The sequence below is a fragment of the Poecile atricapillus genome, chromosome 3, assembly GCF_030490865.1.
Source record: "Poecile atricapillus isolate bPoeAtr1 chromosome 3, bPoeAtr1.hap1, whole genome shotgun sequence".
Lineage (NCBI taxonomy): Eukaryota > Metazoa > Chordata > Aves > Passeriformes > Paridae > Poecile > Poecile atricapillus.
In genome coordinates this window covers 97,788,163-97,806,063 of record NC_081251.1, presented here as the reverse complement: position 1 = coordinate 97,806,063, position 17,901 = coordinate 97,788,163, and the positions used below count along the sequence as shown (strand labels likewise).

General features: G+C 41.7%; 1 protein-coding gene across 2 annotated transcripts; it reads left to right on the top strand.

Moving 5' to 3' along the window:
• The first annotated feature begins 5,694 nt into the window (after positions 1–5,694).
• SLC30A10 (solute carrier family 30 member 10) lies at positions 5,695–13,501 on the top strand. Of its 2 annotated transcripts, XM_058836179.1 has the most exons (5): positions 5,695–6,282; positions 6,745–6,828; positions 9,008–9,058; positions 10,222–10,458; positions 11,186–13,501. In XM_058836179.1, the coding sequence occupies exons 1-5, from the start codon at positions 5,769–5,771 to the stop codon at positions 11,659–11,661; spliced, it is 1,362 nt and encodes a 453-aa protein (XP_058692162.1). In that variant the 5' UTR covers positions 5,695–5,768; the 3' UTR covers positions 11,662–13,501. The 2 variants fall into 2 exon arrangements, with proteins under 2 accessions (XP_058692162.1, XP_058692163.1); XM_058836180.1 differs by lacking the exon at positions 9,008–9,058 and having other exon boundaries at positions 5,699–6,282.
• The last annotated feature ends 4,400 nt before the right edge of the window (positions 13,502–17,901 follow it).

The window sequence follows — 17,901 nt, the reverse complement described above, 5'->3', positions numbered from 1 at the left end:
CAACGGTTGCAAAAATGCATACTGCAGGTGGCGAAAATGGCCTGGGAATTAAATTTCCAGGGCAAAGGATTTCAGTTTCTTAAGTTGTTAAATTAAGTTGTTCTTAATTTAACCCCATTTAAAAGAGCAAAATAAGCTCCCTCTTTGGAATAACTTTCTTTCTCAAATGCACTGCTGAAAGTGTGACAGACTTTGCCAGGTGATGGTGACTCAGACACCTTCAAAGGAACTAGAAGCAATACCTGTAACAGCAAAACTCTTTGTTCTTTGGCTTTGCTTTTCACACCTGAAAAGCCTAAAATCCTTTCCTCGAGATCAGCATCATTCTGTGCTTCCTCTCTTTTGAGTGTATTTTCATCAGGTTGATTTTATTTTCCCTGAAAGCACAAACCCTCCACGAAACCCTTCATGCCGATTCATTCCCTGGCTGCATTCGTACAGATGATTGCAGAATGCACAGCACCAGAGTTTGCCTAAAGACAGTTCTGTCACACAGTGCATCCTCTTCCACAGGATTTATGTTGTCTTTGTAGTGCACTGTGACATCCAACTCCTAAATTTATGTTATGCATAAATGAAGGAATGTATTCTTTGTGCATTTATTTCCATAAATCCCAGAGGTGTTAATGTGTTGATGTGCAGATAAACAGAGCCTACTGTAACAAAATATTTAGCTTTTATGGCTTTGCTGGATGTAGTCCTCTCAAATGGAATAAAAAGGCCAAAGGACACTCTCAAAGTATTTTTAAGTGTTTATCAAATGCCTAAGACTGAACACATATTGATCTGAAGATCTTCTTTAGTTTAATAGTGTGGCAAATAGTGCTCACCAAAATTTTCCAAAGCTTTTCTGAGCAGCCTCTGCAAAGGTAACCAGATTTGTGTTAACTTAAATTCAGTGCAGCTCTAACACAAAGTCTTTAAAAAAAGAAAAGACAAGAGCTGTGAAAGTTTATTTAGCAATGTTCTTCACTAAATTTCCTTCAGAATTTTGAGTGCTCTTCAAAGAAATTTCAGAAGAGAATCTGAGGACTAGTTGTCAATGAGAAAAACGTGCATCAAAGTGATTAAAATGAAATGTTTTAGGGCTATGTTGTGTCCAGAATGGAAAGTGTAGAATGAAAAAGTGAAGTCTCTGGGTAAAGCAAGCAAAGCATCCCTGGATGTTTTATGCAACACCGTAAAGGTGATATTAAACTCTCTGAACCTAGATTCCAACAGTGCTAGCGCTGCTGAACTTTGGGTGCCTACATTCACTCTCAACCTTGAACCAATTTCTTAGTAAGGGCATGGACAGACTCTGAGTTACATAACAGGAGTGATATATCTGGGGTGAGCTGTAAGGAAATAAAAGGACTCCAAGATGACTGAGTTCAAAGTCATAAACTGTTTCAATACAATAGAGTGATGAAGGCTGACATGTTGTATACATTAACTGCAATTGCTTTATTTGGACATTCTGCAGACAGTTTGACACAGGCATAAGTCTGGTACCAGTTTCAGTCTATAAATGCCGCTGATATAGAAAATGAAGCTTTTGCAGTAGGACTCAATGCAATTTACAGTGGTGAAATCAGTGAGTGGCTTTCTCATTGTCATGTTCTTGCAATGTGCCATGCTACCTGGAAATGGTGCTGAGGTGCTGGACAACCTTTTCTGTACCTCCTAAGAACTTGTTCCAACTCAGCATAGTCAGAAATGGAGAGCCTGGGTGTCATCGTTTAGGGCAAATTAGGGAGGAAAACTCCATATTTAAGCCTCTTCTTTGTTTAATAATACGTAGCTTGTTCAGGCCATCTCAGGACTGGATGAGCAAGTGAAATCATAATATTCTACTGTTGAATGTCCAGTCAGTGTGAAACACAGGCAGATGCCAAGCACACTGCAGAGCAATCATACACAAGGTTCCTTTCTAAAAGGGTTTGAGACCAAATGCTCTGATACCGCAGGGGGATTGGTGCTTGTAGAATGGAAGTGCCAGAAAGTGGGAAGATCCTGAGTGAAAACACTGGTAATGGGGTCAGTGACTCCTATGTTCATGATTATGGCTTTCTTTTGGACTATGTGGAAGGAGGTCAAGGTGCAAAAGAACTGCAGGGATAACACACACTTTATTCTGGATATTCACCTGAATTAATTATTATTGTTATTGAAAGCAACAACTTATTGAATGAGAATGATTAGGGTATCTTTACTCACCTGGCAGTTTTAGGTGTCATTTGTCTTGAAATGATTGTGGCACCTGGATGAAGAGGGACAGGAATGCATAATGAGAAGAGCAAAAGCTTGGATTTTGAGGAGGATTTTAAGCAGCCATAGTGCAAAAGTCCTTGCATAGATGAAGACCTGGTCAGAAGATGTCCTGGTTTTGGCTGGGATAGTTAATTTTCTTCATAGAAACTGGTATAGCACTGTATTTTGGATTCAGCATAAGAAAAGAATTGCTAGCACTCTGGTGTTTTAGTTGTTGATGAGTGGCGCTTACTCTAAGTCAAAGACTTTTCAGTTTTCCGTGCTCTGCCAGCGAGGAGCTGCCTAAGAAGCTGAGAAGGAGCACAGCCAGAACAGGCAGGACTTGAATTGGTCAAAGGGGTATTCTGTACCACAGAGTCATTCTCAGGACATAAACTGAGAGAAGTTGGTCAGAAGTCATTGATTACAGCTGGACATCAGTCAGAGGATGGAGAGGATGGTGAGCAACTGTTTGTCCATCACTTGTTTCTTTGGCTTATTTTTGGTTTGGTTTTGGTTCTCTGAATTTGTTTTTACTTTGTTTCAAATATTGAACTGTTCTTATCTCAACCCATAAGTTTTTTTAATTTTTTTTTTCTGATTCTTCTCCCCATCCCCCTGGGGTGGGGGAGACCAAGTTGCTGAGTGGCAGGCAGAGTTGCCAGCTGGGTTTAAATTGTGACAGAAGATGAGAAAGCAGAAAGCAGGAGCGAGTGATTAGTTCCATAAAAATGTGTGCTAAATGTTCAGAACAGAAAAGTGAATCAAATGTGAGACCACACCGGCAAAGGAGACAGTCAGGACTTTTGCTGCTCCTCTGTGCCAGTGTATCTGTGTATCTCCTGTTCCTCTGCATCTGCCCTGCCTTTTAAAGACTGTGCAGGTTTGGTTCCCTCATGTCCCAAAGGTGTAGATGAGAACTGGAAACAGTCCAGCCACAGATCTGTGGTCTGACCCAGCAGACACCACTCTGCTCCTGTGTCAGTGCGTGGCTGTGCCGTGACAAGCAGATGGAGATGTGTGAGCTTGACAGAAGGAATAATCAGTGGAACAGCAGATCCAGTGTCAGAACTGAGGCTCTGAACACATTGAGTTTCTGACATCTTCAGAGAGTCAGGTGTAATCGTGCTCCATGTCAGAGGACTTAGTCAGAGCCTTATTTGCTGAAAACAATATTTTTAACACTATTTCTTCAAGATAACTGTGATATTTATATGTTTTGAAGTGAGTTCAGGGCTATGAAATTTCCCTTTTTTTTTTTTTTTTCAAAGAAGATTGATGTATATTTTTCACAGGAGGATTAATGATGTTTCAGATACTTGTATTATGTCTTCCTAAAAGTAAAGCCATTGGAAATTCCTTTCAGTTCTATGAAGGTGCAATTAGCTGGGCTTCAGAGAGCTGTCTTTTTTTATATTTTTTTTGCTTGTAAGTGAAGTGCCAGAGGCAGAGTTTTCTATCCTTAATTATATAGTAAAGAAGATGTAGTCCATTTAAAATATATATATATTTAACTTCCTATAGCTCATATTTTTCTTCTTATTGTTCTACCTATGTGCTTTTGATTTGGCACAGCCATTAAACATCTCTTGTCCTATGTCTGTAATTGTAATTCTGGAGCTGAATTGTGTGTTGATGTAATTTATTCTATCCTCTCCCACAATTGTGTTTATTTTTATAGTAAGGTTCATTTCAATAGGTTTATTTTTATGCATTTGTTACTTTGCGTATTGCAGGATATTGAATGTGTGAATCTCTGCTTAACTGGGAGTTGTGTGATAATTCCTTGTAGGGGAGACTATCCCCTGAAAGGCTGCTCCAGTCCAGTCCAGAGGTTAATACATGTGTTGGGTTCTGTGCACAGAAATAGGTGAAATGGAGAGGCCTCATTTAAAAGATGCATTCAAGCAAGGGCTCAACTCAATCAACAGCAGTGACAATGCAATTGCTTCAGAGTTAGAAAAAAGATGTAATTCCTGAGGTTCTAAAGGTATTTCTGGTTGTAGAGAACACTGCCTTAGGTATGTGGGACAAGATAAATGCTGGTTTCAAACCTGACAGCAATGGGTGCTTTGTCAAGTGTGATGAAATGTGTGATGTGGCACTTCAGTGTGAATTGTAGCTGCTGAAGTGGTACCTCAGCATTGGTCTGCCTCTGGTATAGCTGAAATGCTCCAAACTGTCACAGGATAACATTTCAAGGACATTATTTTCTCTAGGTCTTACATATTTTATTTATTATTTTTGGGCCCAGTTCTGATACTGAGAACCCAGTAGTTGAGGATTACTGATTTCACAGCAGCTCCTTTAGTTTTTTAATTTGAAATTATGTGTTAGTAGTCCAGCTCTGTCCTTCTTCCATTTGTGAGCAGGGTTGTTTTTGCATGAACTGCCATAAGAACAACAGCAACAAAACACCTACAAATAAAAGATAGAGGTTTACTACCTTATCATGATTCTTGTAGACTATCCTGGAGGTTAAAAAGTGCATGCAATTATTTTTCTTGCAGGTTAGTGGTAGATCTGTGAATGCTAAGGTACTATTTTCATACAGTCATAAAATATTAAGGGTTGGAATGGACCTTAAAGATCAAGTTCCAGCCCCCTGCCATGGGGAGGGACATTTCTCAATGGACCAGGTTGGCCAAAGCCCCATCCAGCCTGGCCTTCAACACTGACAGGCCTGGGGCATCCACAGTCTCTCATCCACAGTAAGATACTGGTAACCTGTGCCAGTATCTTACCCCCCCAAAATTGCCTCTTTAATTTGTAACCATTACTCCTTGTTCTGTAACTACCATTCCTGATGAAGGGTTCCTCTTTAGCTTCCCTGTAGCCCCACTTCAGATACTGGAAGGTTGGTATGAAGTCTCTCCACAACCTCCTCTGCAGAGAACAGCCCCAGCATTCTCAGCTTGTCTTCACAGGTGAGGTGCCTCAGTCCCCTTTGTGGCCTCCTCCGGACTTGCTCCAGCAGCTCCGTGTCCTTCTTATGTTGGGGTCCCCGGGTCTGGGTGCAGCACTGCAGGTGGGCTCTCAGCAGAGCAGAGTAGAGGAGAATTACCTTCAACCTCCTGGCCAAGCGGCTTTGGGTGCAGCCCAGGATTCGCCTGGCTTTTTGACACATCTTTTTAAAGGCTGGTGGCTGGAAATGAGCTGGCTCAGTAGATGGCACTCTGTCCTTTGGTTTGGCACTTTCGTCCCCAATAAAGCACCAAAGGTCCGTAATTATTGGCTCCGTCGCTGTAACTTCACCGTCTCGGGGTGGCAGGAGCGCAGGCAGGACAGCCTCGGGTATCTCTGCCTGCCAGCGGGGGCCCTTCCCCCTCCCCGCGGCCCACCTATCTCCTCTTTATTCCGGCTTTGCTGGACTCGCTGTGGGCCGCCGTGGCGGTGCCCGGGGCGGTGCGGGGCGGTGCCCTGGGGCGGTGCGGGCCGGGCCGGGCCGGGCCGGGCGGGCCGCTCTTATTGCGGGCGGGAGAGCGGGCGGGCGGCGCTGCCGGCGGAGCGTTACCGGCCGGCAGCGCACGGCCGCCATGGGGCGGTACTCGGGCAAGACGTGCCGCCTCATCTTCATGCTGGTGCTCACCGCCGGCTTCTTCGTGGCCGAGCTGGTGTCCGGATACCTGGGCAACTCCATCGCGCTGGTGTCCGACTCCTTCAACATGCTCTCGGACCTCATCTCCCTCTGCGTGGGGCTCTCCACCGGGCGCATCGCCCGCCGCAGCCGCCGCGGTCCCCGCGCCACCTACGGCTACAGCCGCGCCGAGGCGGTGGGAGCGCTCAGCAACGCCGTCTTCCTCACCGCCCTCTGCTTCACCATCCTCGTGGACTCCGTCCTCCGCCTCGCCCGGCCCGAGCCCATAGACGACGCCCAGCTGGTGCTCATCGTCGGCACCCTCGGCCTCGCCGTCAACGTCGTGGGGCTCCTCGTCTTCCAGGACTGGGGCGCCTGCTGCCGCGGCCGCCGCCCGTCCCCCGCTCCGCCCGCGGCCGCCGCGCTGCGGGACGCGCCCGGTGGCACCCCGAACGGCGGGGAGGATGAAGCAGGTGCCTTTCGGCTGCACTTCGGCTGCCTTCCCCTCGTGTCCCGCATTTCTCCCCACCCCTCCCTCCCTCCCTTCAGCATCCCTCTCTCCCTTCAGCATCCCTCTCACCCGCCCCGCACCCTTCCCCATGCCCTCTCTCCCTCTCGTTTTCCCTCGGGACCCGCCGACCTGTTGGCCCAATCCTTTGGGCCCTCTCAGAGCCTCAAGGCCACCAGTGGGCCCCGGAGGTTTCACTAAGCTCACGCAGGCACCCGCCGCCTCTTTCACCTTGTACTTTACCCCGGGCTGCTGGGTGTACCCTCGGGATGGGGGAAGGAGGTGTTGCCCAGGGAGCTGCATGGGAAATGTTTTGGTTTGGTTTTGTTCTTCTTGTCATCTTTGAAGTAAGTTGGTTTTGAGAAGGTCGATGTTTTTTCTGTTTGTAGAACTTATACACAACACAGCGTTTCTTCTTTGAATGCAGGTGATTCACCAAACGACCAAAAGAGCCCTGAAGTGGGGTCTGAGAAGAAAAAAGAGAAAAAGTCTGAAGCCTTGAACATCAGAGGTATGGCATAGGTGTATATTGCTAATGTTAAATTAATTTCAAACAATTTGTGGTTTCCATTTCAGATTTACAAACACACCCACAAATATCAATAAGAAAGGGAGGAGAAGCCCAGGACTCTTCTACGTAATTGGACCCAGTTATCCCTAGCAGAAAGGTTTTGATTGTATGGAATAGCACAAGACAAGATACTGTCATGCTGATTCGGCTTTGAGTGTGCTCACATTTTGAATTTTATTCTTAGAAGAGTGCAGCTGAACATTTGGAAAGGACACAAACCCTGTTGCGCTAGGCTAAGTCATTAGAGGCTTTACAGGAAGGTAACACAGGTAGATATGAGGTGCATCTTTGAGTGTCACTGATGTAGTAGTGGAGCAGTTTTCAACCTTAAAATGCTTTTAGGCAGTAAACAGAAATCCTTCTAAATTCTCAAGGTTGATAACTTTCTGTTGTCAGCATAAGGAAAAAGATTCTGAAATTGGTGCTTCAGCATGGTGTTTTTGCAGGTGTGAACCCATCCCTGTGAGAGTGTGTGAGAGGATTTGCCCTTCCCATGTTGTACTTTGGCAGGCCTCTGGGAATCTGTGGAGTGAAACATAAAGCTACTCCTAGGAATAAATTACCCACGTGTCTCTCCTTGTCTGTGTAGGTGTTTCTATGCATACACATTTATGTATCTACTCTGAGCAGAGCCAAAAGCAAATGTCTTTGAAGATATGAAATATTGAGTTTGTCCCCAAGGAAAGGACTGTCAGAAACCTCAATCAGAACAGTAATTTCAGGTTTCTTACCATCAGTGATCAGCAGCTGATATTCCCCAAGGGTTGTGTGAGTTTGCTTTGCATGAATTCAGCTTGAGAGGTCAATGTGGCAGTCAGGGCTGGGGTTTTATGGTGTGTGTGTCTGTCTTTTAAAAGTGTTTGCAGAGCTACACAAATGCATCTGTGAGAGAAGATGCTTTGGAAGATCAAACCATGGGCTAGAGACACAACACTCGCTTGAATGTCTAGAAGCTGGTGTCACTGGATATTATGGCATTATAGTGGCAAGGTTATTGGAGCAGGATAAGCAAACTGTCACATTCAGGGATGGAGGAGAGAAGAATAAGGAACCTACTACTTTAGAGAAGGCCTTGCTTGCCTGAACTATAGTGCTTAGGGATAAAAATGCTGGAAGCTTTCAAAAATGTCTGAAGGATAAAGAATTGTGACAGGTATTTTAAGATATGTGTCATCTTTGATTTTTAAAAAGAAATTTTTAAGTGCTGCTTTAGTACATCACCTTTACAAAATCTGTTTTTATTGTCTTTATAAGTATTTGTTGAGTCTGTAGTCATAAAGATATGTGTCTTTGAAATTCTGATTCAATACATACTTTTCCTTTTAAGTTAGTTACAAGCTGTACTTACTTCATAGTCACTAGGGGTTTTTTGGTTTTGTTTTTTTTTTTTTTGTGGAACTGGAGCCTCCAAAATCATGGCTGGACAAAATGGATTGGCAGAGGAATGGCTTCCTTGATTTTATAACTGGTGGGAACAGGAATCCATAAATTCTGCCTGGCAGGATTCATTATTGTATTGTGAAATTATTCTTTTTACTTCTTGAGCATACGCAGAGTAATTCAGTCAGACTTTGGAATGCAAGCTGTTGGAAACTGCTACCTATGGTCTTACCATATTGACTTCATTTAGTAAAAATTAATTTTTCATTCCAGTTTATAATCATAGTTTTTGGGATTTGATAGGGAAATGGATACATTTCTGTCTGACCCTAATTCTGTGATGCATTACCAGGATATACATATTAATGATGTTAAGAATATAAAATAAATATTTTTCCAAATTCTGTATTTTCAATTACTAATTCATCAAAATTCTGACATAGTTAGTTTTTTCTTAACTCTAAAGAAGGCTTTCTGAAACATTTTCCTGTTCTTTATAAGCTGTGCTCTCTTGTTAGTTGCCTGGGCAATGCAACTGCATCCTGCCTGTTCCTCTTGTTAGTGCAACAGCTGATAGCCCATGCTGAATCGGGACTATTTGTTAATGAAAAGGAAACACTGCAACACTGTTAGGAGGAGTAAAACCCCGTGGTAGTCTGCCAAATGGGGCAGAACATGCCTGACTCCAGCAGAAAGAGCTGGACTCACCAGGAGCTTGTACTTTCTTATCTGACCCAAGGGATTTGGAGGAACTCCAGAGGTTGTGGCTTTATTTCTCACACAGATCAAGGTACGTGTACAGAGCTGGCAAGAAACAGCAGCATGGACAGAGTTCTGGGGCTAATCCAGTGTACAGCATCATCAAAACTCTTTGCTGTGTTTTTAGTGAGTTTTGGGGGAGTCTTTTACAGCTTCTCACTTGAAAGTGTATTTGATAGGGTTGTTAAAAAGAGATGGTTCATTTTCTTCTCTCACAGCCCCAAAACAAAAAGTATTGAAGAAGAAATTCACTTCATATAGAGAGAGATGTTCTGAATTCAGGCATGGGTTGGAATAAAATCTGGGTCTGAACAGTAAAAACTAACAAAACTGGAGTATGTTTGAGCAGTGATGGGAAAAGGGAAGTTTATGTAAAGTAGTAAGAAGAAGAAAAAGGCACTGCTTGGATTATTGTAAGACTATAGCAGGAAGACTGCTTTGGTCATCATAGTTAAAAGACTAGCTTAATATGTTACTGTAAGAGCTTGTTTTTTGCCTTTTGTATAAAACCATCTCTATAAGATGTAAAAAGAAGCACCCAGCCTTTCTCTGAGTAGTCCAGGCACTAAACAATGTGACTAACTCTAGAACCAGATTTTGATTTTTGGCAGGTCTGAAGGCTAGTAGTATTGATGGAACAAGGTTTAATTTGACTGGTAATCAAGTTTGATCTAAACATTGGAGTCTGAGAGTATTTGGAGCCAGCTTAGATTTCACTTGGGCAATTTTTCAGATTTCAGTAGTGTCACAGAAACTGGTGGGGGAAGGCAACTGTTACTGGGAGTGGTCTGCAGCTCTCAGCTTCCAGGGTAGAATGGATAGATTTAGTCATCATATTTTAATTTAGATCTAACGTGTCAGGATCCGTTAATAATCTTCATGCATTTAAGGAAGCACATTTTGTGTTACCATGGCATTGCAGTTGGACAGCAGTCACTAGCATACCCTACATGCTTAATAATGCATCCCACTCAGACAGCAGTGCTTCAGAGTCAGTACTTCCCTTGTTGTTTATTCCAAAAGCTGTTACTGAATACTTCATTTATGATGTTAATGGCTGGAATATTGCATTCTTCATGTCAAGTGGAACATACTTGAAAAACACAACATTATGCCTCCCCTAGAAAAAAACCCAGAACAAAGCAAAAAACATCAAACCCACCTCACTAATGGAAATTGTGTCATTTGTTTCAGGTGTTCTTTTGCATGTTATGGGAGATGCACTTGGATCTGTGGTTGTGGTAGTTACTGCTGCTATCTTCTATATTCGTCCTCTGGGAAATGCTCCGTGTAATTGGCAGTGCTACATTGATCCAAGCCTGACAATAGCTATGGTGTTCATCATCTTGTCTTCTGCATTCCCACTTATAAAGGAGACCTCAACTATTTTGTTGCAGATGGTCCCCAAAGGTGTTAATATGCAACTATTGAGTAAGTCAAATTTGTTGCTGAAATGCTGTTAATTTTAATGGTGTATTTCAATGCATATGTTATTTGTGGAATGACATGTTTGGATTATTTACTCATAATAGCTCTAAATTCTCAAGAACAGTGAGAAATAGTCACATGCCTGTGTCCTAGCAACATGACTCAAATCTCTCTGGATTAGTTAAAGCATGCATTTTGAGAATGTGGTACTCCAACAATACATCAAACATACCAGGTCTTGAGCTGTTAATGCTTTGTGTGGGTTATTTATGAAAGAAACAACTTGGAGCTACAATCTTTTCCAGCCTTGCAGTGGCTGCTTAGAAAAAAGCTTCCAAAACATCTTAGAAATTTCCATTAAGGTTGGTTAACTTTGTAGCTCTTAGGTGCTGTTCACACTGGTTAATTGTGGAGTAACACTGGGTGTTTCTGGAATTCCCTCGTGCTCCCCTCAGGGCTTAAAGAAACCAGAAGATGTGGGGTCTTGATGGAGGAAGTGATGCTGTAGTATTGAACAGCTGGTAAATTGCCATTAGGGAGCCTGAGGGAGGATGGGTTCATCACCTGGAGTCTGAACTGAAGGCAGCTGGGAGTAGACACATTGTATCAAGTATATATCTTCTGAAAGGATAGTTTTACCACTGCTGCTTTTGGGTAGGGCGCCTAGTGAGACAGCTGATAATTAGCCAGCACACAGAAGCCCCTAACACCTTTCCCTTATCTCTTCCAGCTGACAGACTAGCTCGCGTACCAGGGGTCAGCAGCCTCCATGAGGTGCACGTCTGGGAGCTTGCAAGTGGGAAGAACATTGCCACTCTTCATATCAAGTGCCAAGCCCCTTCTGACTACCAAGATGCTGATTACAAAATACGGAAGGTTTTCCACGAGGCAGGAGTCCATTCTGTGACCATCCAGCCCGAGTATGCTGACCACAAGAGCTCACATCTCCTGTGCAACTCACCCTGCATCTCAAAAGCCTGTGACTCTCACCTGTGCTGCAGCCAGAGAGAGCCCCTCCGGGCTGAAACGAATGGCTACGTGGAGAAAAGTGAAAGCTCCCTTTCTGCACAGCACAAAGACAATGGTTCGAGGAAAAGTGACATTGAAATCCTTATGGAGGACCCAGTGGTAGAGGAGAGTGTGAAAAACGTGAAGAACTGTGACATGTCCGATGACAAATCACAGTCGGGTAGTACACGATTTTAGGCAATTCGCTCTGCTCTGTGTCATGTTCTCATGGAGCAAACAAATCCTGTCTGGGAAGGGGGGCGTCGGTGGTTGTAGCTGGAGCTGGTGAGGCAAAAAGATTTCTGTGCTTTAGCTGTAAACCAAAATACACCTAAAACCCCCTTGTACCTTAAATAAGGATTAAGATTTCCACCAAGGCAGTTGCATTTGCATGATTTTTGCGATGCAGCCTCGCCCAGTTCCTTACCAAACTAAGGCTGAATTCCTACTGTTAGAGTGGATGGTGTGTATTGCTCTCTGTCTGCACTGATGTTTGCAGTTCATGGCCAGTAGCACTGGGAAAGAACCTCTGGCCTTTCATGCTGGAGTGAGCTGTTCCTTGAAAGCCCTGTGGCCAGTTAATGATTGTACTGGACTGAAGTACTGTATATTTATAAAGCACTTCAGTAGAGATGCTTTACTGATCCTTAAACCCCATTTTTGCATGGACAGTTCATTTTTAACAGTAACAATTCTGGCCAGTGGAATTTGTGAATGAAATTAAGAGTGTCTAAGGGTAAGCACTCAGGAATTTTGACTCATGTTATTTTCTTGATTGACTCCTGTATTTAAGGACAGAGCAGAAGCTGGTCTTGCTTCTCTACAGGTAATACTGGAGTCCCAACCTAATCACAGATGAGCGTGCTAAGGAATAGACTGCTTGTCATGAAAACAAATAAGTACTTACTAACGTCTGTACTGATTCTAGCAAATGGAAATGCAGGCAGTCATCCAATTAACTTTTATCTTTTTTCACTGTTGTGATTGTATAACTCAGTCTTTTAAAATTCTTATTATTCTTCTCCTGACAACACGGGTTCCAAGAGCCACAGTCTTATTTCATCATTGTGCAGGATGATTGCATTATCTTTAAAACTGAGCCTGTCATTATTCATGCTGAATAAATAAGCTAATGTGTTTATTACGAACAGTTGAAATTCTGCAATTCTATTATTAAGGCATAATTTAATATTGTATTCATTAAGGAGGCACCTTTCAAGTCTTGTATGCAGTATTATCACTTTTGGGGAGCCTTAAAAAATTAAACCAGGATTTTTTTCCTGGTTTAGTCTCAATCATTTTTTGTTGGCTGGTTTTAAAGGTCTTGATGCCTTGAACCCTACCCTCTGCCCTGGCCCTCCCCCCTGCCCAAAGGTGCATCTCAAAGTGTATTTAGTGAAGCAGTTCACTATCTTTTTGCTGCTTGCTCTTTCTGAAGGTATGCAGGGGTGCTCTAAGGAAAACAAGGTGGTGTGCCCTGTCACCAGTGCTGGATTTCAGTCAGGTGTGTTCCACAGGTTTCTGGGAGGGGAAACCCACTACTCAATCCACACTGAGTCTAGTGGGTATGCAGACCAGATCTAGAAGATTCCAAACATATTTTGCTGGCAAAAGCAGCCTTTCAATGTCCTGTGTGGCCTGGACAGGCTATTCAATCCATTTACTCACAGAGACACCTTTGTAAAATCATGGTGCCTTTACCTCAGTGACACCTTAACAGAAAAGGCAAATTGATTTCCAGCCTGGGTTGAGAAAATACCAGGACCTCCTCCTTGTAAGGATGACTAAAAAGCACTCAACTCCTTATTAATAAAGATGATTGCAGTAATTCAATGAATATTAAAACACTCAGCAGGATATTTTACTGCTTGGAATGTAGTATTTACTGAAGCAGTGATTTCAGCCTAAGTAGAACATTTCTAGAATTATAATTACCCCTATTAAATAGATTTTTGGATGAATTAAGATATTTTATACCATTTTATTGTAAGTTTGTATCATAAAAATTAACTATTTGTTAATATAATTAAGAGCTTGATCCTCCAGCCTCTTTGATTCTGTTTGCAGCAGGAGGATCTTGATTGGCAGTTATTGCACAAGTTAATGTAAATCAGGAAACATTGTAAGAGTTGCTCTGTCTTTTAAAAGCATGTTCCAGGAAGTAGACAGCCATTTTTTTCTATCCTTTTTTTTCTTTTTCCCCATCTTTAGTTTCATCTATGATGATGCTTAGATGTAAATAGCAAATATATTTATCATGTTTTTGAGAACTGGAATAGAAATCTTCCAAAATAACAACAGAGTCCTTTCATAATTATACATAATTATTTGTATCTTAAGTCAGGTAATTTTATATATATATATGGATATATATACACACATTTTATTAAATGGTTGAAAGCTGGAATGACACTATTTACTCTAGGATTAAAGAAAACTAGTGGTATGAGGTTGGGGCATTTGTCAAAATGGACAATTTTTATTCTTCCAGTGTTAAAACCATGGCTGTGTATTTTTTTAAAAATTTGAAAGTGTTATAACCTGAAAATACAATGAAATAACATTCTTAAACTTTATTTTCTCTTGTCTGGTTGAATGTACTGTAACTGCTGCCTGTGAATAAATGGGAAAATACCAGGGATTATAGAAATCTTCATAGATTTTGACAGATAATAATGGTGGATTTTACATTTGCTTTATTACTTAAGCAAGCAAAACCAACAGTGCTATGTTATTTATGAGATAAACCTTGGTGGGTTTTTTTTTGGTTTCTTTTTGGTTTTTTTTTTTTTTTTTTGTATTGGAACTTTCAGGGTATTCAACTGAAGTTTCTGACCAGCATCTTTGCCTTCCTTTGAGTAACAAAATATTTTTCTCCTGTACGGTGTGTCCCCTCTCTGCTTCTGTGGGAGACTTCATTCCAATCCATGTATATTTTGTGTTGGCCTATTTCCCTTCGGTTCTTGGAATATCTCTTCTAATTCTGTTGAAGCAGGCTTCCCTCATTTTGAGATACAGTATAATTCCATGTTAGCCCAGATCCATGGGCACTTGTTCTAAATTCAGTTTTGTAGTCTATTGCACTATTATCAAAGCTCTGTTCTGGCCTCTTTAGCTGAATGACTTTGTTTCCCTCCCTGACAAATGCAGGTTGATTGTGCTGCTCTGTCCTCTCCAAGCACTGCCCTTTGGTTGTCTCTCTTGGTTTTTGGGTTCTCTTGCAATGATTGTCCCTTCTGTCCATTACTGCTGGTGGCAAAGGAAATCTGTTTAAATAATGTGTGACCTTCAACTGGCTGTCCAGCTCCTGTAGATGTGATACATAGCCAATCATGTGACCTAGTAGGATGATGACAAAACCTTTGTTAGGCTTGCCAGATCATTCTGCAGTAAAAGTGAAACCTGAAATAAGTTAACATAACACGGAAAGCAAAAGAAATTTACTGGTCTTCATCAGTTGTGTGCCTTTTCTTAAAGGAAATCCATTCTTTGTCACCTTTTCATACATGCCAAAAGTGCCAATTTGTTTTTAAATTCTTTTCTTCTTCTGAAACCCTCTAAATGCAAATGTTGCCTTTACTCTTCATTACAAAGAAAACTGCTACTATTTTCAGGAGTATTGTCTTTGTTTTGCTGGTTTTCCGTTGACTTCCTTTTCCTTGTCTTTTTTACGATACTTACCTGGACTCAAAATGCAAGTGTGTGTTTTCCCTCTTAATGTTTTTTCTCGTCTCTTCAATAAAAGCAAGACGATTTTGATAGCCTGGTCATGGTGATCTACCAATAATAGTTTAGAAGTACATTTTTATGCACTGGTTTAATTTTTGCACTCCATTCTATTAAAATATACCCACTTTCTGGTTCTGCCATGTGTCACACCTTACCATTGCAAGCCAGTTTTTGACCCTCTTTATTTGCTCCTATTCTTTCCCTCTCCAATTCCTGATTATAATGCTTACTGTCCTGAAGACTCCCTTTTATTCTGAACCTTGAAGGGAACATGCCAGCACCTGAATTTTTCCCAAATTGAAGTTCACTACCCAAGTTCTTTGGGTGGCTTGATTTGATGTACTCTGAGGACTATTTCATGTCCTGGGGTCTGTGTAGAAGTGTTATCTAAGTAGTCATCCTGAGATATGAACACATGTGTTTATGTATAATTAAATTCTTTATAACCACTCTACCTGAATCAACTCCTTAAGAAAAGTGGATTTCAAAACTTGGGAAGGTATAATGAAATCAGGAGGGTTAATTGGTCATTCATTAACACAGTGGGGAAAGCTTGGTAAAAGACAATTCAAAAGCTATGAACATTCCTATAAGTTCTACTACTTACTCTGTTGTACAGTGGAAGCACTTTCAACGTTAAATACTTTATTTGAACTGTAATACTTTGATGTCAGGATGTTACTGTGTAAGATTGTTACATTTATGGAGCTGTGTTGCTTAAAAGTTTCCTCCAGTTTTTCTGTTCCTTATGTGATTTAATGTGCCAAAATGAAATTTCCATAATTGCTGAATCTCACTATGGTTTTATTAACCATTAGTGAGAATTGACTTAAGGTTTTAGGTACCACTATATTTTTATCAAAATTAAGTTTGAATGTCTTGTAAATAAAGCGTATTTTTAAATAAAATTTTGTTCTGAGCTTGATGTATGCTAGCAATATGGTGCTTGTGTCTCTGGATAACTTTAAGACTTTTGTATGAGTGAAATTTTTTCTCATCCTATGAGACTGTTAATGTTGCAAATTTTGTATGTATTTAGAAGAAAAGGAACACTCAAAAGCTTTTCTTCTGCAAGCTGCCTTACATTTTGCCACATGGAGAAAGTGGAACGTGCATATTGTGATTCTTACTCCTGGGTTTTATGACCTGAATGTACATGCTAGGAATGGGAAGAGGCCTAACATTGCAAGTTTGGGTGCTGTTTTTGGAACAGCAATCCTGGAGGTGCCCTCAGATGTTTTTAGCAGCAGTATTTGGTATCTGCTACCTGGTCCCTACCCTGTTGTGTCCAATTCTCCACTTGTTCATGTCCCTACTTATTTAGTTAGCAATAATCAATAAGGAGGCAGTGGTCATTGTGCTGGGATTTTGGTTTTTTTTTTTTTTTTTGTTCTGTGAGTCTGTCTGAGTGGCAGATGCTACATAAATGCTCCATGAGAAATTCAGTTCATGTTTGGCCAATATATTGCCTGTGTTTTGTGTGTGATTGATGTTACTCAGCTTGTAGATGATGGAAAACTAGTGCTTTGGAAGACAGAACTGAAAAATTTTTAAAGCAATTCCCAACAAAATTAAAATTATACGTAGATTCATGGATTGTTAAGGGGTTGGAGTAGACCTTAAATATTAATTAGTCCTACTCCTGACATGTGCAGGGATACCTCCCAGTAAACCAGGTTTCTCAAGGCCTTACCTAACCTGGTCGCAAACTCCAGGGCTGAGGCATCCTTAAACTCCCTGGGTAACCTGTTTTAGTGTTTAATCACCCTCACAGTAAAGGATTTCATCCTAATATCTAACCTAAATTACCCCTCTTTTGATTTGTACCCATTACTTCTCGTCCTTTCTCTGCAGTTTCTGAGGAAGAGTCTCTCTCTGGCTTCCCTGTAGCTCACTTCAAATGCAGGAAGGCTGCTAAGAGGTCTCTTCAGAACCCTCTCCTCTCCACGATGAACAGCCCCAACATTCTTAGCTTGTCTTCCTAGGCAAGGTGGTCCTGTCCTCCTATCAACTTTGTGGCCTTCTCAGAGTTTCTCCAACAGCTCTGTGTCTTTCTCATGCTGGGGTCACCAGAGCTGGATGCAGCACTGCAAGTAAGGTCTCACTAGTGCAGAGTAGAGGGGGAGAATCACCTCCTTTGACCTGCTGGCCATGCTGCTTTGGATGCAGCCCAGGATATCTTTTGCCTTCTGGGCTGCAAGTACACTTTGCTAGCTCTTGTTGAATTTTTCATCCACTATCACCTCCAACTCTTTCTCTATATGGTTTCTCTCAACCACTTCTCTGCCCAAACTGTGGGTGTGTCTGGGATTGCCACGACCCAGGCATAGGACCTTGTGTAGGAACAGTTTCCCTGCTGCACAAACTGACATAAGGGACTTGAGATTCCAGAACTTCTCTACACAGAGACCTTTATTTTGTATCTCAGACCTTTTGGAGCAGAAGGTGTTTTTCCACCTCAGAGGGCTGCTACTGTTTTGGTACTTTTGTAGTCTCCAAGAAGGCTCAGAAACAGGATGAATTTGGGCTGGATGTTTTTTAAAAACAGCTTCTAAAAAAATGTCCACAATCTGTATAGCTTCTTATGCATTCAGTATTAATTTATGCAAACTGTTTATGCATTCAAGTTGTATATTTGCAATTACAGTTTGTTGTTTTTCCATATGTGTTATTTTAAACTCATAGCTTTCTGCATGGACGTTTTAGGTG